The sequence below is a fragment of the Anomaloglossus baeobatrachus genome, chromosome 11 (genome assembly GCF_048569485.1).
Source record: "Anomaloglossus baeobatrachus isolate aAnoBae1 chromosome 11, aAnoBae1.hap1, whole genome shotgun sequence".
Classification (NCBI taxonomy): domain Eukaryota; kingdom Metazoa; phylum Chordata; class Amphibia; order Anura; family Aromobatidae; genus Anomaloglossus; species Anomaloglossus baeobatrachus.
Window position 1 is genome coordinate 66,520,672 of NC_134363.1, and position 25,898 is coordinate 66,546,569.

General features: G+C 43.3%; 1 protein-coding gene across 4 annotated transcripts in view; it reads right to left on the bottom strand.

Annotated features, from left to right (window-relative positions):
• GRIN2D (glutamate ionotropic receptor NMDA type subunit 2D) overlaps positions 1-25,898 on the bottom strand; it is a 1,213,579-nt gene that overhangs the window by 35,167 nt on the left and 1,152,514 nt on the right. For 3 of the 4 annotated variants that reach the window (XM_075328780.1, XM_075328779.1, XM_075328778.1), the window contains one exon: positions 9,927-10,159. The exons of the other annotated variant lie outside the window; for it this stretch is intronic. In XM_075328780.1, coding sequence (XP_075184895.1) covers positions 9,927-10,159 — 233 coding nt within the window. The remainder of the gene's footprint in view (positions 1-9,926; positions 10,160-25,898) is intronic. 4 annotated transcript variants of the gene reach the window in all.

The window sequence follows — 25,898 nt, forward strand, 5'->3', positions numbered from 1 at the left end:
ATTTAAGCCAAATATCAATATTAAAATACAAGCTTTATAGAAAATACCCAGAGAAAAAGCAAATGATCTACAGATATAAGGATGGACTAAAAGTAATATCTCAAAAATCCTGTAGACTAGAGTAACTCTACCAAAAACAGTGCTCAACAGAATGAAAATATATAGCAAAAAGTAGTGTAAATATGGCTGAGGAGTAATAATAACAATATAGTTAACAAATGTAATTGTGATTTTATTCTATGAAAGTGCCACTCGTTCTTTGTGTATTTTAAAATGTTTACATATATAAATAAATACAAGGATAAACACTAGGGATGATCGAATACCTCAAATATTCGGCTTCACGAATATTTTCCGAATGCCTCGCCGCTATTCGACTATTCAATGCACAATGTAAGTCTATGGGAAGCCCGAATAGTACCGAATAGTTGTTATTCTAGTTTCTCATAGACTTACATTGCACATTGAATATTCGCGAATAGTCGAATAGCGGTGAGGTATTCGGAAAATATTCGCGAAGCCGAATAATCGAAGTATTCGATCATCCCTAATAAACACATAAGTTTCTCTTGTTACTTGTCTTTATTTTCACCCATCTGCATTAAAATAATAAAAACAGTAATAATTATCTACACTTGCCACGGTCTTTGGGACTCCGCTGAGTTTTTATTGCTAATAATAACATATACCCAAAATTACAAAGAGAACATGCCTGAAGTACATTTATATATTCACTTTAGAGCCCACCTTATGGTAATGTCTCTGCATTAAACAAATACATATTAATTAAATCTTCCGAGAAAATATCATTTCAAGTAAAGTGGTTCTGCGCTATCCTTGGCCATCTTTTTTTGTGCCGCTTTAGTTGATTTCCAGGTTTCACAAATTGGAGAAGGGCGCCCTTCTCCAGTGTCTAAGACGCTCTGCTATACCGCACCAACACTTCTATACAATACAGCAGTCTGATTTATCTAGAAATCTCATAGTAATTATTGACATTATCACTATTTTAAAGGCATATCCCTGCACAAGAATCTATTGCATCTGATGAAGAGCCAATAGAGGTAGAAACAATACATTTTTGGGGGGATTGCCTGTACAATAAAGTCCTTTTATTCATTTTTGGTGTGCTGAGGTCTCCTCATATCTTACAAAAAAGCTGCTCAGTACAGAAAAAAAATCAACCCCTTCACTCCTGGGCTATTTTCTGTGTTCATTTTTTCACACCCATCTTAAAAGAGCCATACATTTTTATTTTTCTTATACAAGGGGCTGCTGATAAGATTTTGGCGTTACCCAGAAAAAAACGAGATAGGATGATGAAATTTTACATTTATTCCATACACTCTCCACTGATGTCATCAGATTACTTACAATGGTATTCCAAGTTCAGTATGCCTAGCAAAAAGAAGGATTTTCATCGTGCCTCAAACCAGGCATCCGTAGCAGCCATGGCATCAGGAATGGTTTGAAATTTGGTACCCTTGAGGTGTTTGTTCAGGTTTGGAAACACAGAGGGAGCTACATTGGTTGCTTGTGCAGTGTGATCACAGGCGTTGTCTTGCAGGAACAAGGTTCCTTTGGACAGCTTACCATGCCTTTTGGCCTTCAGGGCTGCCTTTTAATTGGTCCAAATGTTTAATGTAATATCTTGAATTGATGGTGGAACCCTTTTGAAGGTAGTCCACTAGCAGCATGCCCTCCTTATCCCAGAACACAGACGCCATCACCTTAGTTGCTGATTTTTGCACCCTGAACTTCTTTGGACAAGGAGAACCACTGTGCCTCCACTCTTTTGACTGCTTCTTGTTTTAAGGGTCATGCAATAAATCCAGGTCTCATTCATAGTGACCAGTTGATCCAGGCAGTTCTTATCAGTCTGTAAATGCTGACAAATGGACTGGGAAGTTGTCACTCGCATGCTTCTTTGATCTGTTGTCAAACATTTGAGGATCCACTTTGCAGATTGCTTCCTCATATCCAAATGTTCATGGATATAACACAAACACATTCACGAGAAATCCCCATGATGTCTGCTATTGCTTTAGCTGAAATGCGTCAATTCTCCAGTATGAGGTTGTGCACAGCATCGACGATGTCCGGAACAACAACCACTATCGGTCGTCCAGGACGTTCCTCATCATTGGTGCTGAAGTGGCCCATTTTTAATTTGGCAACCCAGTTCTTAATTGTGGAATATGAAGAGCATTGATCCCCCAATGTCTGCAACATATCACCATGAATATCCTTCGTGGACTTTTTTTTGCAGAAACAAGAATTTTATCGCTCCTCTGCTCTCAGTTGCTGTGGATATTGCATTAGACTCAACCATGTTGTTTTCCCACGTACGTAGAACACTGTTGCCATAAGCAACAAACACAAAATCTTGAAAACATATATTACACATAAGGCTTTCATGTGATGTAACATTCGATACCATAGAAACAAAAACAGATCACAAAGCCAAATACTTATCAGCAGCCCCTCGTACTTGTTACGAGTATAGCGATTATGAATATTATGTTACTCACTCATCTCTAGCGGTGACCCAAAAGATGTAATTCTGGAGTTTTCATTTTTTTTCTCTTTATGCCGCTTACCAATTGGATCAATTTATTTTATATCTTGTTAGATCGGTGGTACCAAATATATTTATTTTTGTTTTTTTAATTGTTTTATTTTTTATGGGGCAAAAGATTGGGTGATTTTGATTTTACATTTTTAAAACTTTTTTTTAACTTTTTACTGTATTTAATAGTCTACCTAGAGGACTTAAAGATACGATCATCTTTTCACCTGTGCTATACACAGCAGTGTTGATGCACTGCTATGTATAGTTTAAATCACTATCTCCTATGAATGATGGATCACAGATTTTGTTCACAGGAGGATCATAATGACAGGCACAGGGATCATCACCAGACCTTTTGCTGTCAAAACAACCAGTCGGCACCCCTCAATCACGTCTCAGGCAAACAGATTGGCAGGACAAATGAGACGGCTCTCAGCGATGTGTGTTAAATGATGTTGTCAGAGACTGACAATGTGATTTAACTGGTTAACACCCACAGGTGGATCTAAAATCCACCCTTTGTACGTAAAGGCACTTGATGGCTGAGTAACCCCTTAACGACCCACAACATGCTATGTAAGTCAAAGATTGCCTCCCTTCATTTGATGTGAGCTAAAATGCATTAAATAAAACATTATAAGTATGTTCAAAATGTATTGATTTACAAATCAGTAGAAATACAAAAAGCCAAGCAGTCTATGAGCTTTTTATTACCGTGATGTCTTAAAAATGTATGTTTTACATTGCATTCTAGGTTAAAAAGTATTTTGTAAGTAAGTAAGGTACAAAAGCCATAGATAGTCATGACACAAGCTGAAATCTATCAGTAATTAGAAAGAAATTCCTCCACTTTGTAAAACATAGAATCAGCTGGTACAACTGATGTCCTATAAAAAGATGTCTACTTACCAAGGCAACACACAAGAAACATCTTATGATAAGTAAAACCAGTGAGCTGTCTCAAGACCTTAACAACTTTATGGTTGCAAAACATACTAGTGAAATTGGTTACAGTGTTGGGGCCATAATCCTGAAGTGGAAAGAACATCATCCATATATATACCGTATATTTCGCTTTATAAGACGCACTTTTGTTCCCTCAAATTTTGCGGGAAAGTAGGGGGTGCGTCTTATAAACCGAATATACTGGTTTTTTTTTATATATATATATATATATATATATATATATATACTGCAGGGTCCGCACTGGAGCGGTGCTGGGAGCTGGTGAAGCTGCGGCGGCAGCCTTTGATCTCCTGCTCCCGCTCATATAATATTCACAGCCGCTGTCCATCAGCAGCGTGGTGTTGAAATCGCATCGCGCTGAGGGGCTGGGGCAGCGGGGCATATTATATGTGCCTGTGCTCCCTTTGATCGCACATTATCCCCCCCGTGTTAGATATGGCCCCCATGCTGCTGCTGCCCATTGAAAATAAAAAAGCTTTACTTACCTCCAGGGCTGATCTCCGGTCTCCTGCTGCTGCTGTCTGTGATAAGGCACGCAGAGATGATATCACTCTGCTGTGCCGATCACATGACCAGCAGCAAGAACCAGGAAGTAGAGGAAGCCGGAGCTCAACTGCGAGGAGGGAAACAGAGGAGGGACAGTGCTGAGAAGGTAAGAAAAGAGTGTTTTATTTTATTATGGGCAGCAGCATGGGGGCGATATCTAACACAGGGGAGATGTGCCATCTATAGGTGCCATGGGCAGCTGTATGGGGGCCATATCTAACAGGGGAGATGTGCCATCTATAGGGGCCATGGGCAGCACACATGGGGGCCATATCTAACACAGGGGAGGTGTGCCATCTATAGGGGCATGGGCAGCTGTATGGGGGACATATCAAGCACAGGGGAGATGTGCCACCTATAGGGGCCATGGGCAGCTGTATGGGGGCCATATCAAACACAGGGGAGATGTGCCATCTATAGGGGCCATGGGCAGCTGTATGGGGGCCATATCAAGCACAGGGGAGATGTGCCATCTATAGGGGCCATGGGCAGCTGTATGGGGGCCATATCAAACCCCCATTAACATTAAAAAAAAAAAAATCTCTTTTCCTTCACCAAATTTGGGGGTGCGTCTTATAATCAGGTGCGTCTTATAAAGCGAAAAATACGGTAATTGCCTTATTCTGTCTGTCTTGCTCCAAAATTATGTCGTTACAGTGACAACTGTCGCATTGGCCACTCGCCTCGGCTCCGCCCCCCCACACGGATTGGCCGCTTGGCCAGGCTCCGCCCCCCGTGCATGGATTGGCTGCTCGCCCCGGCCCCCTGCACGCATTGGCCGCTCGCCCTGGCCCCGCCCCCGCATGCATTTCCCGAACCCACACGGAGCCCCGACTCCCAGGTGACTGCTGCACCCCCGGAAGCCCACACCGGCAAGACAAAGTGGAGAAAAGCCGGATGTGTGAAACCATTAGCGTGTGCCGGAGCCGGCGTAGGCTGGTAACCATGGTACACATCAGGTAACTATAGAAACCGCTTTCCTTAGTTACCCAATGTGTAACATGGTTACTAGCTTACCCCGGCTCCTGGCACACGTCAGCACTGTCGCTTTGAATAGTTACTTACCTTTTCTCCACTTTGTCGGATCCGGCACGGTCCGATCACGTGTTGTCATGTGACCGGCGCATGTGACCAGGAAGTTGCGACGCGGCCACTGTACTGTACATAGTGTATGGCTGCTTTCAGATGTCCGTGTTTAATCAGGTACCAGTCACACGCATGGTTATGGTCATACGTGTGACAGGTACTGGAGAAATCACGGGTCTTTGAAATAAAAATATTTTTCATATTTACCTGCTTTCTCCGGCTCTGCTGCCTCCAACTCTTGACCGCCTATCAACACACACACACACACACACGGAGCACATATACACACATAGCAGACACACATGGATACACCGAGCGCATACACACATAGCGCACATGCATGTACACACACACACATACATTGAGCACATATACACACTGAGCACACACACACTGAGCACACACATATAGCAGACAGACACACACACACACATAGAAGACACACATGGATGCACCAAGCGCATACACACATAGGGCACATGCATGTATACACACACCCACACACTGAGCACATATACACAAATAGCAGACACACATGGATACACCAAGCGCATACACACATAGCGCACATGCATGTACACACACACACACACACATACACACTCTGCTGTATACTCACCCAGCGATGCGGTCCCCAGCACTGAAGTCCCCAGCGCTGTTCCCGCTTCCAGCTCCACAGGGCACTGAATATTCAGTGAGTATAATGAGCGGCGATAAGGAGCGGGAGGCAGCAGAGCCGGAGACAGCATCGCTGGAGAGAAGTAAATATAGAAAATATTTTTATTAAAAAGACCCATATTTTCTCCGGTATGTTTTACACTGATGTCACACGGATCACATCAGTGTGCGATCCGTGTGTCATCCGTGCTGCCGGAGATGCATGCGTGTGTGCGTGAGGGTTCATGAAAAGTCACACGGTCCATGTGCAAACGGATGTGTGAGGCACATCATAGAATAACATGGGTACATGTGACATCCGTGTTAAAAACGGATATCACACGTACCTAAAACACGGACGTCTGAAACCAGCCTACGGCAGCGCGCCGGATCCGACAAAGTGGAGAAAAGCCGGATGTGTGAAAGCACTTGCTTACCCCGGCTCCCGGCACACGTGTGCCGAAGCCGGCGTAGGCTGGTAACCATGGTACACATCGGGTAACTATAGAAACCGCTTTGCTTAGTTACCCAATGTGTAACATGGTTACTAGCTTACCCCGGCTCTTGGCACACGTGTGCCGGAGCCGGCGTACGCTGTTAACCAGCATGCACATCGGGTAACTATGGAAACCGCTTTGCATAGTTACCCGATGTGTACCATGGTTACTAGCTTACCCCGGTTCCCTGCCCATTCAGATCGTTGGTCTCCCACTGTCAAACATGCCGATGCGTGCTGCACAGCAGGAGACCAACGTGCAAAAAATGAACCATCCTTATTCAAGACTTACTGATTATATTATTATTCAATCTGCTAACTTACATACACATTCTAGACTACCCGATACGTTAGAATCGGGCCACCTTCTAGTTTCATTTTAAACCGGCCACGACCACATGCGCCCAGCAAAAAATCACACAGACAAAAAGATATGTCAGAAATGTTGTCCAAGAGCCAATGACCACCTGGAAAGAGCTACAGAAAAAACTGGAATTAGCAGGTAAAATTGTTTCAAAGACAATAATGAGTAATGCACTCAACCTCCATGGCTTGTATGTACTCTCATCATGAAGACTCCATTGTTGAACAAAAAGCATATTCAAGCACATTGAAATTTGGCAAAACAACATTAAGACAAGCCTGGAAAATCCTGGGAGAATATAGTCTGGCCAGATGACACCAAAATTGAACTCTTTGGATGCAATAACACACCATGTTTGGAAGCCAAAAGGCACTGCACATCACCTCAAAAACACAATACCAACAGTGAAGTGTGGAGGTGGGAACACCATAGCGTGGGGCTGTATTTCAGCATACAACACTGGCAAACTTCATATAACTGAATGAAGTATGAATGGAAAAATATACCGAAACATTCTTGATAAAAATCTCTTGCCATTTACCTGAATGATGAAGATGAAACAAGGTGGACATTTCAGCATGACAATGATCAGAAATACACAACCATGGAAATTCTCAATTGCTTTCGGAGAAAGAAAACAAAGCTGCTAGGGTGGCCCTGCCAATCATCTGACCTGAATCCAATCAAAAATGTATGGATGGATTAAAAGCTTAGAGTTCATACAAGGAGCCCACGGACGCTTCAGGATGTGAAGAGTGTTTTGCAGAAGAATAGGCCAAAGCCATACCTGAGCAATACATGCAACTAGTTTCTTCATACAGGAGGCGTATTGAAGATTCATCATCAATAAAGGCTTTTGTGCAAAGTATTAAGTACATTTTATCAAGCATGTTCAATACTTGTTCCCTGTATCATTTCTCATTATTACACATAATTCATGGACATCTATGGTTTGGTTTCCTCGTCCGCAGAAAACTGGTGACTTGTTCAATGCTTATTTCACCGAATCTATATATAAATATATATTGAAATGAGGTTTATTGTACTAACAGAAAATGTGCAATCTGCATTTAAACTAAATTTGACAGGTGCATAAGTATGGGCACCTCAACATAAAAGTGACATTAATATTTTGTAGATCCTCCTTTTGCAAATATAACAGCCTCTAGTCGCTAACTGTAGCTTTTAATGAGTTCATGTATCCTGGATGAAGGTAGATTTGACCATTCCTGTTTACAAAACAATTCCAGTTCAGTTAAGTTTGATGGTCACCGAGCAAGGACAGCTCGCTTCAAATCATCCCATAGATGTTCAATGATATTCAGGTCTGGGGACTGGGATGGCCATTCCAGAACATTGTAATTGTTCCTCTGCATGAATGCTTGAGTAGATTTGGAGCGGTGTTTTGAATCATTGTCTTGCTGAAATATCCATCCCCTGCGTAACTTCAACTTCGTCAGATTCTTGCACATTATTGTCAAGAATCTGCTGATACTGAGTTGAATCCATGCAACCCTCAACTTTAACAAGGTTCCCGGCTTTTCTTGGAATGCCGTGTTTTTTTGCCTCCATGCATAACGCCTTTTTGTATAACCAAACAACTCAATCTTTGTTTCATCAGTCCATAGGACCTTCGTCCAAAATGTAACTGGCTTGTTCAAATGTGCTTTTGCATACCTCAGGCGACTCTGTTTGTGGCGTGCTTGCAGAAACGGCTTCTTTTGTATTACTCTCCCATACAGCTTCTCCTTGTGCAACGTGCGCTGTATTGTTGACCGATGCACAGTGACACCCTCTGCAGCAAGATGATGCTGCAGGTCTTTGGAGGTGGTCTATGGATTGTCCTTGACTGTTCTCATCATTCTTCTTATCTGCCTTTCTGATATTTTTCTTGGTCTGCCACTTCTGGGCTTAACAAGAACTGTACCTGTGTTCTTCCATTTCCTTACTATGTTCCTCACAGTGGAAACTGACAGTTTAAATCTCTGAGACAAATTTTTGTATCCTTGCCCTGAACAACTATGTTGAATCATCTTTGTTTTCAGATCATTTGAGAGTTGTTTTGAGGAGCCCATGATGCCACTCTTCATAGGAGATTCAAATAGGAGAACAACTTGCAAGTGGCCACCTTAAATACCTTTTCTCATGATTGGATACACCTGCCTATGAAGTTCAAAGCTCAATGAGGTTACAAAACCAATTTAGTGCTTCACTAAGTCTGCAAAAAGTAGTTAGGAGTGTTCAAAATAAGAAATTGATAAGGGTGCCCATACTTATGCACATGTGAAATTTAGTTTAAATGCAGATTGCACATTTTCTGTTAGTACAATAAACCTCATTTCAATTCAGAAATATTACTCAGTCCATCAGTTATTAGATATATGAAACAGAAATAGCTGTTGCAAAAACCCAAATTGTTATAAAGAAAAAGGTTAACATTAATAGTGGTGCCCAAACGTTTTCATATGACTGTATATATATATATATATATATATATATATATATATATATGGATTGCTCTCTGTGTCCTCCCATAGCCAGCAGGCTTTAACAAACAATGAAGAATATTGGGCTTGGGTTTGTGTGAATAGTTTGGGTCTTTATTGTTAATCGAGGGGAATCCTGGCAGTGTGCACACTGCCCACTGTCAGGATTCTGCACTTTTCAGCTGCATGAGTTCTGACAGTTACCATTCTGAATGTATTCATTATTGAAAGACACTTTCAAGTAGAAGTAGCCATTGCCCCATTTATGTTCGTCTCTAGGATATTCTCAGTCAATAAAGCCCAGGAAATAAAAAATACATTCAAATTGTCAATATTTTAAACCTTTGTTTACGTAGGAGATAAAATGAAATGATTTCAATGCGTGAAAAAAGCAGTGTGACAAATGACGTATATGGATGTAATCAGTCACCATAATAATATTTGATAAAGTATTCATAAACAACATATACCACTAAAAATGATCGTATAACTTTATAATCAAAACCAGCATCTTATAGTAGAAATTCTGAGTAATTCTCTTAAAATTTTATCATCCTCATATCACAAGGCAATGATAAAACTTAAGGGTCAAATTTATTTTTTTATCTGAATTTATAGTAAGATTAATGTTCTCATTCTGTCAAGGACTAATTAAAAAAAAAGAACAGAAATTACAAAATCACCACAATCATTTTTGTTTGAAGCTACAAATTATGTGGATTAAGACAGAAAGATAATTGATAATATATTTACCCTGCTAAATGCCAATAAAAAGTCCAGCCTCCCGGAATGCCTCATGCAGTGCCGCAACTTCCAGTAAATGAGATGTTCCCATGCAAACACCAGCAAACTTAATCCCATTGCAACTAGAAGCATGTAGAAGACCCCCGCCATGTTGTCTATGTCCAGTTTGCTGCTCATAACTTCAATTTTGTCATTGTGACAAATCCCTGATAGCCACAGTCTTTCCAGCATCTCAATCTCATCTGTAGAGAGAAATGCATAATATATAAGAATAGGTTTTATATGCACTGGAAATTAAGAAATGGTCAAATCCTTATTAAAACATTAAAAAAAAATCCTCCACAAATTCATCATTTGAAATGACACAATAATGTCCACAGGTGACCTTATACCATATACCTTTATGCATGGAAACGTTTAGCTGTGGTCTCCTACCTGATAATTGACATCTTTGTCCTCCACTCTTGACATGATAATTGTATATGAGCCCAGGGGGACACAGGTGCCCCAGAATTTGTTTTGTAATTTTTTGCAAACGTTATGAGTAGTGATGGGCGGACTCGCTGATACTCGGGATCGGCGGTTCCAGCCGGGTTAAAAGAAAACCTGGTTCGGGTTCAAAATTGATTTCGGATATATGGATGGACGCCGGTCCCCATACTAGTTTATGGAGACCAGAATTTTGTGCTTTAAAATGGTGGTAGACAGGATAGGGGGATTGGAACACGTGCGTTATACTTACTGAGTCTCCACTCAGCTCTAATGCTACTTATGGAGCTACTCATTATCCTTCATACATATTCACTGCTTCACCCTCCCACGGCAGTCCTCGCATCTCTTATTGGTTGCAGTCAGATGTGCCCTCACCCTGTGTGACAGCGTGTCACAATAATAATAGTATAATAATATTTATTCATTTATATAGCGCTATTAATTCCACAGCTCTTTACATACATTGGCAACACTGCCCCATTAGGGCTCACAATCTAGAGTCCCTAACTGTATGTCTTTGGAGTACCGCAACAAATCAGAGGCTCTGTGTGTGCATCTATTGCTGTAAAAAAATAAAATAAATAAAAAAATTGGATTGATACTCAGCCATGATAAAGCTGACAGCTGGGAGCTGGTATTCTCAGCCTGGGAAGACCAATGCTTATTGGACCCCCCCAGCGAAAAAATAGCAACCTGCAGCTGCCCAGGATTGTCATATCCATTAGATGCAACAATCCTTGAAGTTTACCCAGCTCATCATGATTGCCGTGGTGCGGTGGCAATCCTGGTAATAATGGGTTAATAACAGCTCACAGCTAACAATAAAGCCCTAGATTAGTAATGGAAGGTGTCTATGAGACACTCCCCTTACTAATCTGTAAGTGAAAAGAAATCCCCGGGGTTTAGTTGCCAGGCATTCAAAGGTGCTTGCATGGGTAGAACCCTCCCTCCCTAGCAAACACAGAAGCCTGAACTTTGCGACAGGAAACTCATGGATTTCAGTACTGCCAACATTGATTTAAAGATGCTATGAGGACTAGTTGGGTGGCAGTGAGGAGCAGAGAGGTCGGGGAGATGAGTGTAAGGATTTTTGTATCTCTTACGTATCACAGTTATTATGTTTGAGGGTGTAGAAAGACTCAAAACCATAGTCAATGACATTAAATTTGTGAAGAATAACCTCCACAAATTGAATTTCCTGACAAAAATTACGCGAACAGACTATTTTGAATATTTCATGATCTGCGAATCACTATACCACACACTACCTGTACACGTTGCGTTATGCTACTTCTGGAAAAAAGTAGATTATGATGTGCACAAAAAGAAACTTATCCTATTAAAGGATCAAGAAATGTACATGGAATTGCTCACCTAGATGGATAGTGAGTCACAACCACTGTAATAGAAGTCTTGGTTTTTACTTCAACCCCCTACTTTTCAGGCAATACTATTACTAGTTATAATTAATGAATGCAAATTAGCTTATTTTCAGCTTCGTTAATAGAAAATTATAATATCTTTAATTAGCATAGGAAGCCAGAATGTATATTAGATACGAGTGCGAAACATTTTCAAGTGCTTGTAATAAAGATTATTGAATGTAGTGCCAAGATAAGATATTGGAACTAAATTATATTAACCAACTCTCTCAAATATTAAAGAAACTCTACAGGAAGGTAATTAAAAATGCATTTTTCCTTTCTATGGACTGACTTCCCAAGTACCAGCCTCACAACATTGATGAGCTTTCTTTGAACGATGGCGGATGTTAAACTACCCTGGATGGCCTGCATAGCTGGTGATCTGCAGTCATTTAGTAGCCAATTTAGACAGACCAACTTTATTTCCCATATGTACAAAGCCATCCGTAATAGATCCTTATCACTAGTGGACACAATTAGAATGGGGCCATGTGCAGTAATAATATACGGGCCCTTTGTAGCTCAAGAGGTCATCAAAACACACAATTCTCTTGAGCGGTCACACCGATTGCACCAATGATATGTCCACCCCTGATCGTTCTACACTGTTTTAGTTCTCGGCAGCACACGTTTTCTTCAAACAGGATGATGTGCTTCTCAGTAAAGAAAGCTTTAAATTATTTTTGCCTAATGAATGAGCCTTTAGCTCATTCGTCAGATGATTGGCAGTCTGTCCATATTGGCCTATTATCAAAAATGAATCTTCTTTGGAAGACAAATTTCTGATAATCAAACAGAAAGAAAAAACTGTGGATAAAAAGCAAAATAGGGTCTTATTGAAGTATACTTGAAGGCTAAAAAAAAGAGGCAAACCACTCACCTGATCGGTTTCTGTGACCCACAGCTAGTGTATATCGCATGTACAGCTGCAGCACAGACCACAAGCCGTAAAGGCTAAAGTGCAAAATCCAGGGGAAAAGGAATAAAAACCTTGTTAAAGGGAACTGGTCACCAGATTTGATGACTATAAGCTGCGGCCACCATCAGTGAGCGCTTTTATACCGCCCCATAGATGAGTATAATAAGTGTTTTTCCCATTATGCAGAGCAGCCTGGGCCTTTGCCAAAGAAGAAGTTAAGTTTACTCTGAAACGCGTTGAATAATATATCTTTCAATTTCAATTCTGCTTTTATATTTCATTCCTTCACCGACAGCAGCGCAGGATTAACCATGTTTTTATCCTTTTTTCCCCTTGATAATCTAACACTGTATAATTGTATATTCACCTACACTTTATATTGGGCTCTATAATTTAGAGATATGATGGCTTGTGACTTTTTAAGGTTGAGGGCATTCACAGCGCCAATAACTTGTGTGCACAAGTATTGGGCAATTTGTATTTTTCATGATTAGTTTTATTATTGAACAACTCCAGTGCTGTCAGACAATCCAACTGATTAATAAACCTTTCTGTGACCCACAGCTAGTGTATATCGCATGTACAGCTGCAGCACAGACCACAATCCGTAAAGGCTAAAGTGCAAAATCCAGGGGAAAAGGAATAAAAACCTTGTTAAAGGGAACTGGTCACCAGATTTGACGACTATAAGCTGCGGCCACCATCAGTGAGCGCTTTTATACAGTATTCTAAAATACTGTATATAAGAGCCCAGGCCGCTCTGCAGAATGTAAAAAACACTTCTATAATACTCACGAGGGGGGCGGTCCAGTCCGATAGTTGCCACTGCTCTCCAGTCCGGCGCCTCCTATCTACTGCGATCTCCGTCCTTCTTCTATCATGTCTCTGATCTCCGGTCCGGTTCCTCCTCTCTGCTGAAATCTCCATCCTCCTTCTATCCAGCCCAGACCAGCACTGTGGTCCTGCGCAGGTGCTATTTGATCTGCCCTGCTGAGGGCAGATCAAAAGTACTATAATGCGCAGCGCAAGGAAAGGTTAAAGACCGCCCGCGCATGTGCACTACAATACTTTGATCTGCCTTGAGCAGGGCAGATCAAAGTGTGCTTATACAGGACCTCAATACCGGCTAGTGTGGATGACAGAGGATGTGTCATGCACACTGACCTCAGAAGAAGGAAGACAGAGGTCACTGCAGAGAGGAGGCGCTAGACCAGAGAGCAGCAACACCCATTGGACCGGACCGCCCCATAGGTGAGTATAATAAGTGTTTTTCCCATTATGCAGAGCAGCCTGGGCCTTTGCCAAAGAAAAAGTTAAGTTTACTTTGAAACGCGTTGAATAATATATTTTTCAATTTCAATTCTGCTTTTATATTTCATTCCTTCACCGACAGCAGCGCAGGATTAACCATGTTTTTATCCTTTTTTCCCCTTGATAATCTAACACTGTATAATTGTATATTCACCTACACTTTATATTGGGCTCTATAATTTAGAGATATGATGGCTTGTGACTTTTTAAGGTTGAGGGCATTCACAGCGCCAATAACTTGTGTGCACAAGTATTGGGCAATTTGTATTTTTCATGATTAGTTTTATTATTGAACAACTCCAGTGCTGTCAGACAATCCAACTGATTAATAAACCTGAATATTTAATAAAGTTTTGTGTTTCTTAGGTGAAAATGTATATATATCAAAATGTGCAAAAATTATTTTCTGATATTTTAATAAAAAATCTCAGAAACAATATAGCTTCCATCCTTTTCAAGAAAAGTCATAAAGCTTCGATCCGTGGAGTCTATTAGCGTCTTAATCTGCTGATGATCAATTTTTTGGACAACGTTAACCACAGCCTCCTATGTAAACGCTGAGGACAAATAGTGTCTAACCAGATATTAAAAATGCGGTGTGCAAGAGAATACACTCAGCTTATAAGATTGTGTAAGTCACAACCAGAAAGGTAATGGCGGCTGCCATAGCCCCAAGTAGAGAGATCTTCAGTGCTGGAGAGAAGAAGTGGGATTAATGCTGCGCTGTCAACAAAAAGGATGAAAATTGTTGATTCAATAATAAAGTGTTTTATTTCATAGGTCAACACGTTTCAGAGATCGAGTCCCCTTATTCAGGACCAAAAAAGGAAAAATCAACAATATCTATTATTGATTTTTCCTTTTTTTGGTCCTGAAGAAGGGGACTCGATCTCTGAAACGCGTTGACCTATGAAATAAAACACTTTTATTTATGGAATCAACAATTTTCCTCCTTTTTGGCGACACGCAGCATTAACCCTACTTCTCCTCTCCAGCACTGAAAACCACAGCCTCCTAGAGAGCTGTTGTGTTTTCCTTCAACATACATCTTCCAGTTAAGAAGATCCCATAAGTTCTTAGAAGGTTTTAGCTCCAGTGAGGAAGGGGCCAGGTCATTATTTTTTCACCGTTAACCCCTTCACCCCCGGTGATTTTCCATTTTTTGTTTTTGTTTTTTTCTCCCCTTCTTCCAAGAGCCATAACTTTTTATTTTCCAATATAATAATAAAATGGAGATTTTTCATAAAGAGAAAAAGCTCACCAACCAGCGCTGAATAATTAGAATATTTGATATAATTAATTTTTTAATCGACAATATAATAACACTGCTACATAAGAAAAAAAACAAAAACGAAAAAATACAAACAAGAAAAAATATATCATAAATTGCACTGTCGTGGGGCCCCGGCCGGTGGCACCACGTATATTAATAAATGTGGGTAAACTAGAGATCCGAACAAATGAAAAGGATTTTTTCTAGAATATCCAAAAATAATGAATAGTTTAACTGCCCAAGGGGGAGGGGGGGGGGGGAATAACACGTTCGTGCTAGCCCGTATGTGAGAGCAAAGGTTCCTTCTGGCGAGTGTTAGTGCACAGGTAAATCCTTCAAAATTGATTGAATAGTGCTGACATCCACGCTGCAAGTTTTCACGGTCCCTGAAATAGAATTAAAAATGCCGCGCTCCTACCGCAGATTCTGGCAGGCAGAGGAATCAGTGCCTCAGGGACTCGTTACAAGTCTCGGTGTAGATTACCTGTGCACTAACACTCGCCAGAAGGAACCTTTGCTCTCACATACGGGCTAGCACGAACGTGTTATTCCCCCCCCCCCTCCCCCTTGGGCAGTTAAACTATTCATTATTTTTGGATATTCTAGAAAAAATCCTTTTCATTTGTTCGGATCTCTAGTTTACCCACATTTATTAATATACGTGGTGCCACCGGCCGGGGCCCCACGACAGTGCAATTTATGATATATTTTTTCTTGTTTGTATTTTTTCGTTTTTGTTTTTTTTCTTATGTAGCAGTGTTATTATATTGTCGATTAAAAAATTAATTATATCAAATATTCTAATTATTCAGCGCTGGTTGGTGAGCTTTTTCTCTTTATGAAAAATCTCCATTTTATTATTATTTGGTTGTATCCAGGCAATTTTGGGGTTTTTTTGCCTACAAACCAGCTGCAGAATCTTAAGTGAATGGTTGGATCTAGCGCTCACTTCTGTCCTTGGACAATCTATTAACTATTTTCCAATATAGCCATATGAGGGCTTTATTTTGGGGGAGGAGTTATATCTTTGCATGACGCCATTCATTCTGCCCCATACTGTACTGGAAAACAGGAAAAAAATTCCAAGTGCGATGAAATTGCAAAAAAAGTGCAATTGCATGATTTTTGTTTTTTATTTTATTTATCATGTTCACTCTTTGGTACAACTGACCTGATATTATGATTGCCCAGGGAAGTACGAGTTCATAGATACCAAACATGTATAGTTATATTTTTATCTAAATGGTAAAATATAAAATCTGAAATTTGTCCAAAAAAAGAATTGTGGTTTTGTAGTTTTTTTTCTGAGACCTGTAACATTCTCATTTTCAGGATCCCATCACAGTAGCTCTGGTTGTGGTGGAGAATGGTGACATCCCCGCCAGCGTGTGTTTGATCCCACTGTCAGTGTTTGACAAAGCTTTCTAACTAGTTAACAGGTGTGGGTGGATCTCCGATCCACCCCCGCCTGTTAGCTGCACATGCCTGCTGGTCAAATCAGCAGATGTGTGCAGGGAAAAATGTGGGCTCACCACACGAGCCCGCTTAAAGGGACATACACTAACAACATCATATAGGTACGTCCTTGAGCATAAAAAGGATAATACCCAACCACCTGGCCATCGTCAGAGCCAACATTAAAAGGCCTATGAAAAAGATGTGAGAAGAGTTTGCTGGTTCTCCTGAAAAGTATAACATGGATTACTACAAAAGGAGGCCCATCAATTTAAAGGAAACAACAGAATATTTACTCAAGAATTGGTATGTAGTGAAAACTGTTAAGGCCCCGTTACACGCAAAGACATCGATAACGAGATTTCGCTGGGGTCACGGAAATCGTGACGCACATCTGGAGTCGTTAGTGATGTCGTTGCGTGTGACACTTACGAACGTCCGTTAATGATCTCACTTACCTCAAATATCGTTGATCGTTGACACGTCGTTCATTTTCCAAATGTCGTTGAACTTCTGGGATGCAGGTTGTTCGTCGTTCCTGAGGCAGCACAGATTGCTACGTGTGACACCCCGGGAATGACAAACAACAACGTACCTGCGTCCTCCAGCAACGAAGTCGGAGTGACGTTAATGCGGCTGCTCTCCGCCCCTCCACTTCTATTGGTAGCCTGCTGTGTGACATCGCTGTGATGCCGCACAAACCGCCCCCTTAGAAAAGAGTTTGTTCGCCGGCCACAGCAACTTCGTTACTAAGGTGTGTGACGCGCACTACCGATATTGTCAGGCACGGGCAGCGATTTGCCTGTGACGCACAAATGACGGGGGCAGGAGCGATCGCTAGCGACATTGCTAGCAATGTCGCTGTATGTAAAGCAGCCTTTAGAATATATAATTGTTTTACAAATTATTGTACACTTTATTTGTAGAATTTTGAATTGTATTTGATCAGTACTCAAAGATCACAAGAAATAAAATGTATATTACTTTATATTTTGATCATAAACCATGTGTTATTGAAATTGTGTACAATAATACATTTTCATCATTTTTTTATTGTTTGACTTCTAAAATGGTTAGATTGATCTATCACAGAATACCCTGACGGACCAAGCTCCATATACAATAACAAGTCCAAGCCAGTACCAGTGAGGGTAGACCGTTAATCATATTGTTTGGGTATTTTGAAAATAATGTAATACTCATTATATGAAATAATAATGACTTCATGAACTGACCCCAAAATTAATTATTTTGGTTTGTTCAAATTAGAATTACTAGGCTTAAGACCCCCATAAATATTTGATAGCTTTCAAATGAAATGAAAGCTCATAAGGCTGACAACTTTTTCTCTCAACTTCCATCTACACAGGGACATTCGGCTTGGCCAAGCACTCCTGTGTTCCTTATGAAAGATTCACTTATTTCACTTATTGAAATTCAACATCATCTGCCTGGGAAAAGTCAGGAGATTCACATAAACATTAGACAGTCAGTTGATTCCACTGAAATCGGTGGGTGAGGCATACTTTTATCTAATGTGTATCTACCTTAGGCCCCATTCCAAGTCAGTGATTCCGGTACGTATCACAATTGTTTTCATACATACTGGAGACACGGACATACACAGACCCATTAAAATCAATGGATCTGCACACACCTCCGTGTTTTCACTTCGGACATGTGCTCCACATGGTGACATTTTCAATTTTCTCCGGCAGCACTGATATCACACGGACCACAAACTAATGTGATCCAAAGGATATCACTGTGACATGTACTGGAGAAAAGACGTGTCTTTGAAATAAAATAATTTTCTATACACATCTGTCTCCAGAACTGCTGTCTTCAGTGTTGCTGTCATTTGCTTCCTGGCTCGCACATTAAGCTCATGAATATTAACTGCACCACTGACCCAGAAACATCAGCGCTGAAGACATCAACACTGGGGACAGCACCACCGGGGACAAATGAGTAAAAAGTTCCTGCTCTCCGTGTGCTATCACAGATAGCACACAGTGAACACTAGTGTGCTAAAATCACGGCACGCGGATGGCCATATGCACCTTCAACATGGTCCGTGTAAAATGTCAGTGTTTTGCACAAACCTGTGAAAGAGGCCTTACACTGAAAAGAATTATGAAAGAATGTTCTTAAAAATATTCATGTTGCAATAATCTTTTAGTGTAAAAAGGTTGATGATCACCGGATGACTGAACAAACTGATCAACCATAACAAATTATTTTCCACGCAAAGCAAAAGATCATCAATGTCAGAGGTGCATCATCCTCTGTAAACAGACCGATGTGCTACACAACTATGGTAGCGCAAGAGCCTTGAGCAGTCTATTACAATTACTCATGCGCATAGTTTTCGCGAGTCTACTTGTATATATAGGTTATTACATTTTAAAGGTTTACCGATTGGCAGTCGTTTAGTACTTCTGGTCAGTCTGTGTAAATGGAATGGACCTTAAGGCCCCTTTACACACTGAGACTTTCAGCGATCCCACCAGCGATCCCAACCTGGCCGGGATCACTACAAAGTCTCTGGTGAGTCTCTGGTGAGCTGTCAAACAGGCAAACCTGGCCAATGATGCAACAGCGATCCGGACCTGCTGAACGACTTAGCTAGTCAAACACTGGAAACGAGTGATGTGTCACAATATCTGTCAATCACTATTCTCTGTCAGTCAGTCTCTCCCTCTCGTTCTCTATTCTCTCTCTGTCGGTCCATCACTATCTCTGTCCCTCTCTCACAGTCTGTCGGTCATTTTCCCCTCCTCTCTCATACTCACCGATCCCCGGCGCGGCACTGCACGGTATTCACACTGCTGCGGCGGCTTTTACTATTTTGAAAAAGCCGGCCGCTCATTAAACAATTTCGTATTCCCTACTTTCCCCGCCCACAGGCGCCTATGATTGGTTGCAGTGAGACACGCCCCCACGCTGAGTGACAGGTGTCTCACTGCACCCAATCACAGCAGCCGGTGGGCGGGTATATACTGTGCAGTGAAATAAATAATTAAATAATTAAAAAAACCGGCGTGCGGTCCCCCCCAATTTTAATACCAGCCAGATAAAGCCATACGGCTGAAGGCTGGTATTCTTAGAATGGGGAGCTCCACGTTATGGGGAGCCCCCCAGCCTAACAATATCAGTCAGCAGCCGCCCAGAATTGCCGCATACATTATATGCGACGGTTCTGGGACTGTACCCGGCTCTTCCCGATTTGCCCTGGTGCGTTGGCAAATCGGGGTAATAAGGAGTTATTGGCAGCCCATAGCTGCCAATAAGTCCTAGATTAATCATGTCAGGCGTCTCCCCGAGAAACCTTCCATGATTAATCTGTAAATTACAGTAAATAAACACACACAACTGAAAAAATCATTTATTAGAAATAAAAAACACAAACACATTCCCTCATCACCAATTTAATCAGCCCCAAAAACCCCTCCATGTCCGGCGTAATCCACGGACCTCCAGCGTCGCATCCAGCTCTGCTGCATGCAGGTGACAAGAGCAGCAGAAGACAGCGCCGCTCCTGTCACCTCCACGCAGCTAATGAAGACAGCCGTGCGATCAGCTGAGCTGTCCCTGAGGTTACCCGCTGTCACTGGATCCAGCGGTGGATCCAGCGGTGGCCGCGGGCAACCTCAGTGACAGCTCAGCTGATCGCGCTACTCACCTCAGTTGCTGCGTGGAGCTGACCGGAGCGATGGTGAGTAGCGCGATCAGCTGAGCTGTCACTGAGGTTACCCGCGGCCACCGCTGGATCCTCCGCTGGATCCAGTGACAGCGGGTAACCTCAGTGACAGCTCAGCCGATCGCACGGCTGTCTTCATTAGCTGCGTGGAGGTGACAGGAGCGGCGGTGTCTTCTGTAGCTCCTGTCACCTGCATGGAGCAGAGCTGGATGCGACGCTGGAGGTCCGTGGATTACGCCGGACAAGGAGTGCTTTTTGGGGCTGATTAAATTGGTGATGAGGGAATGTGTTTGTGTTTTTTATTTCTAATAAAGGATTTTTTCGGGTGTGTGTGTTTATTTACTGTAATTTACAAATTAATCATGGAAGGTATCTCATAGACGCCTGACATGATTAATCTAGGACTTATTGTCAGCTATGGGCTGCCAATAACTCCTTATTACCCCGATTTGCCAACGCACCAGGGCAAATCGGGAAGAGCCGGGTACAGTCCCAGAACTGTCGCATATAATGTATGCGGCAATTCTGGGCGGCTGCTGACTGATATTGTTAGGCTATGGGGCTCCCCATAATGTGGAGCTCCCCATCCTGAGAATACCAGCCTTCAGCCGTATGGCTTTATCTGGCTGGTATTAAAATTGGGGGGGACCGCACGCCGTTTTTTTAAATTATTTAATTATTTATTTCACTGCACAGTATAGACCCGCCCACCGGCTGCTGTGATTGGGTGCAGTGAGACACCTGTCACTCAGCGTGGGGGCGTGTCTCACTGCAACCAATCATAGGCGCCTGTGGGCGGGGAAAGTAGGGAATACAAAATTGTTTAATGAGCGTCCGGCTTTTTCAAAATAGTAAAAGCCGCCGCAGCAGTGTGAATGCCGTGCAGTGCCGCGCCGGGGATCGGGGATCGGGGATCGGTGAGTATGAGAGAGGAGGGGAAAATGACCGACAGACTGTGAGAGAGGGACAGAGATAGTGACGGACCGACAGAGAGAGAATAGAGACCGAGAGGGAGAGACCGACTGACAGAGAATAGTGATTGACAGATATTGTGACACATCACTTGTTTCCAGTGTTTTAAGTCCCCTTTACACACTGAGACTTTGCTGCACAGTGGGAAACAAAGGACCAAAGAATGGTCCTGAGAGATGTGTAGTGATCAGCAACTTCACAGCAGGGGCCAGGTCGCTGATGTGCTTCACACACTGCAATGTCGCTGGGGAGGTTGCTATTACGTCACAAAACCGGTGATGTTACAGTGATGTCATTTGAGATGTTGCAGTGTGTAAAGCCACCTTAAGTGAATCTAGAGATACAGCAAAGATTATCCTGACTCACAATGTACCAACTTGATGATGTGTCTGAAGGTTATCTGACTTAAGAGGATTAAGAGATCTTAACATTGAACAAGCCATCAATTAATGTTAAGTTAGGTGTCCAATTACACTAATTTTGTGCTGAGATATCTGAGTGCTGTGTTAGCTGTAACCTTTGTTATGTACTGTTGATGCAGATATTGTAGTACAGTATGTCTATTATATTTGCATAGGTGTTTATTTTGTAAGAAAGTGGTCACGCTACACAAATACAGTAGGTCCTGTGGCACAATATTTAAACAGTGTAGTGCACAATCGTTTAAAATTGCAATTGCTGCCTCTGTATAATAAATGGTGATGTTTTGACACCATTATATGTCACGCTCCCCGGTCCCCGTGCTGCGATACCTGGTCCCCGTGCTGCGATCCACGGTCCCCGTGCTGCGATCCCCGGTCCCTGTGCTGCGCCCCCCAGTTCCTGTGGCACGCTCCCTGGTTCCCGACGGCGAGCTCCGCTCACCACTTCCGCTCCCGGTCCTCCTGCTCCCTCTTTCCCGCCGGTATCCTCCAGGCGTCCCCGCTCTAGGAGTCCCTCCGCATCGCAGGACACCCTGTCCGACACTCCTGCTTCCTCGGCGCCCCTTCCTTCCCGGGTCTCAGGCACTCAGGCCTCGCGCATGCGCGTTAGGGCACGCGCGCGGTCATTGACCCTTTCTTAAAGGGCCAGCGTCCAGAAACAGGATATTGGCTTGCAGGTACAGGGTATAAGAGGATTCTTCTTCCAGGTGGGCGGGGCCTGTTCTACGTGGTTAGTGAGCTAGGAGTTCAGGTCCCTCTTTGCCTTGTCCAGTATGAACCCTTTTCTGTCTTGCAGAGCCCGTCCTGCCACGCCATCCGGTCCTAACCACGACTGCTGTGTAATTCCTGTCGGGGGCTGTCGGCTGAAGTGACCACCATCTTCTTCAGTCTGGACCCGGCTCCGATCCCCAACACCATGTGGTGACCTCCGTCCTCTCGTCCAGCTGAATCCGGTTCCACCTGTCATCTCCACCCGGCACCGGAACCAGAGCTTTGTTATTGGGACTACCATCTGGACCCTTGTGACCTCAGGGACATCTTCCTTCCTCCTTCCGGAACGGACTGTGCCCACACAGCTAGTGCTTTGGTTACCGTGCATCAAGACCCTCTGACGGGGTGACTGGACAGTCCCTGTATAGGGGTTAGCTCCGAGTTGCTCCGCTGGAGGAGTCCGGTGCACGGCCCAGCGTTTCCACCACCAGGACCTTACAGCATACAGTATACCCTATGTTTCCTCTTTAGCTACTCAATGCTTTTCTATGGCCAATATGGTTGTATATCTGTGTTTTTATGTGTTGGACCACAGAAAGTGTTTTAAGAACTGGAGGATCAGATCATTCTAGTAAAAAACTGGGCAAAATGTAACCCGCAGGAGAAATATGGCCCTTCCTTTGATTTCTCCTGTTGGCCCGCAGGCGATGACTGCCAAAGGGCAGTAGCATTCCGAGCCACATGGTGCCCCCCTGCCCATTGTCTCAACTCCATAAGTATCTGCATCCTCAAGATATAGATAATGATGAGTGCAATTTTGACACCCTGGCAAAACCAGGTTGTCACAGAGCCTGCACAAATCCACCAAAATGCAGGCCATTCTCCTCTTTGGCACCAATACAGTCCCCACACGGGTATACACCAGCCAATCAGGCCCTAGTCACACACCCCCTCATGACAATGGGAGGGAACAAGACAGGACAGTGAAGTGGAGGGACAGAGAACAGCAGTCTGTGTCAGAGCTGTAGTGAGTGGAGAGCTAAATGGAGGGAGTTGGAGCTCCCTGGAGAGAGTGGTAGTCGAGGTTGGAGCCCCGGACCACTGGACGACTGGACTAGCTACGCTGACTAAGTGGCAGTGAGTACCACAGGCGACGGAGATCCAGTCGCGGGGAACCTGAGGTAGACCTGTCTCGCCCTGGCCTATCAGGTCGTCACAGGATATTGTGCAACCTGCCCTTCTGCACAGTATCCGAATCCTCCCTGGTTACGAATGCCTGTCCTTTGGTGTTACTAAGATCGGAGCCAGTCAAAAACCTAGGAACACTTTGCATCACACCCACCAGATACACCATTTGGGGGGCCTGAAGGGAATAGGGCCACTTAATTGGGGGGTTGGTAGAGGAAGTGAGAAGTGAGAAGAGAAAGAGGGAGAGAGTAGAAGAAGGAGTGTGGAGTGGTGTCTCTCGAAGTGAGAGGTCACCATTGTGGAGCAGGGTCCTTGAGACTACTAGGTGGCAGACGTTGGTCTGGGCCTGGTAGGAGCTGGAACCCTGGTCGCAGGGGATTGTGTCAAGGGGCACAGATCTGCCGAGGAGGGCAGCCAGCGGACTTCAACCATCTCCGGTTCCGCTACCGCGTGGCATCCTGACAGTTGTTGGGGCCGCAAGAGTCCAGATAAAGCAGGGGCCAGATAGGGAGCTGAGGCCGGACACTGATGCCCACTACTGGAAACAACAGCAGTACCAGTTACAAGCGGAGATCGCAACCCGAGACCGGCGACGACGGTTGCTTGCCACCCGTGACAGAGCAGAAAGGGAGCAAGTGAGGAGCGCTGCTTCTCGAGTTAAAGGGCCATGGTACCGTGGCCTTTTGGAGCGGTTTGACCCCAAGCAAGGGTGGGATTTCATCCGCGAAGCAGGCCTCACAGCTGGGGTGTATGTGTCTGGATGGGATGTAGCGCAGCACCTCCCTTGGGGCCATCCTGAATGCAATCTTCAACCTGAGGAGATGGTTACCTACACCCGGCATTGCGGGGAGAGGGGCTGGTATGCCCTGGAGGTAACCAAACATGTGATGTTTGAGGAAGGGTTTGTGTCGGCGTCAGTAGCACGTAGTCGCAAAGAAGCAAGGCTATGGGACCCCGACGATTTACTGTTGAAAAATGTTATAATGCCAGTGGTTTTACGATGCCATGGAACTGTTAGGTATCGGTGTTTTCGTTTATTGTTTTTCAAAGTTTGTTGTTTTTCATATAGATATCAGCAGATGAAAGTTTGAGTAAATAATTGAGAAATGAACGAAGAAGTTACCTGATTAAGAACCAAATTCCTTTTCAGTATGTACACCCGGTACATGGACTCCATTATATTTTATAGGTATATATAAGTAAATATGGACCATGGTCACAGAACTGGCGTGACCAACACGATCTTGTGTATTGTACATAGTTGCACCTCCTGTGCCAACTTGAGTCGGCTAAAGACAACACCCAGGACCTTAACCTGGTCATGGACCCACAGATAGGTTTCCAGGGGGTCAGGTTGTTTGGGTAGCGGGTTATTGGGTCTGGAACATTGGGACTGGACTGTCACAGGAAGGGTCTGCAACAGAGTAGGTTGAGCCTCCGTTACCATTAAAACCGGTAGCGTCCCACTGTTGGACGATGAACTCTTATAAGTTAGTAAGGTTTAAGAAAAGTGCCTCCCCTGTGTGGGATGAACCTGTTAATAAATACTGTGCTAATGTTAAATTTACTTTTTTCTACAGTTAAAACAAACATAAACCTCTGGTGTCCTGTAGCTCAGGGACGAGCTACGTTTAACCAAGGGGAAATGTGACGCCCTGGCCTATCAGGTCGTCACAGGGTATTGTGCAACCTGCCCTTCTGCACAGTATCCGCATCCTCCTTGGTTACGGATCCCTGTTAGTGATGAGCGAGTACTAAAAAGCTTGGGTGCTCGAAGCTCGGGCCGAGCCTCCCAAGATACTCGTGTACTCGGCCCGAGCAACGAGCCCAATGTTATCCTATGGGAGACCCGAGTATTTTTGTGAAATGATCACCGGCAGCATGTAGAAACCCTAAAAATGGCACAAAAGTCTCCGAAGAGTGCTCAAATGACATGGCAACAGCATGGGGAAGACCCCTTGAAGCATTTATCACTCAAAAGTCACAGCTGTGAACAATTTAGTCCGCGTTTTACGCCATTTTTACGGACTCACCAGAAAACCTTCCAAAATGACACCAAAATGAATTTTCATGGCGGAAATGTTAAGGGCACATAACCAATAGTGAGATAG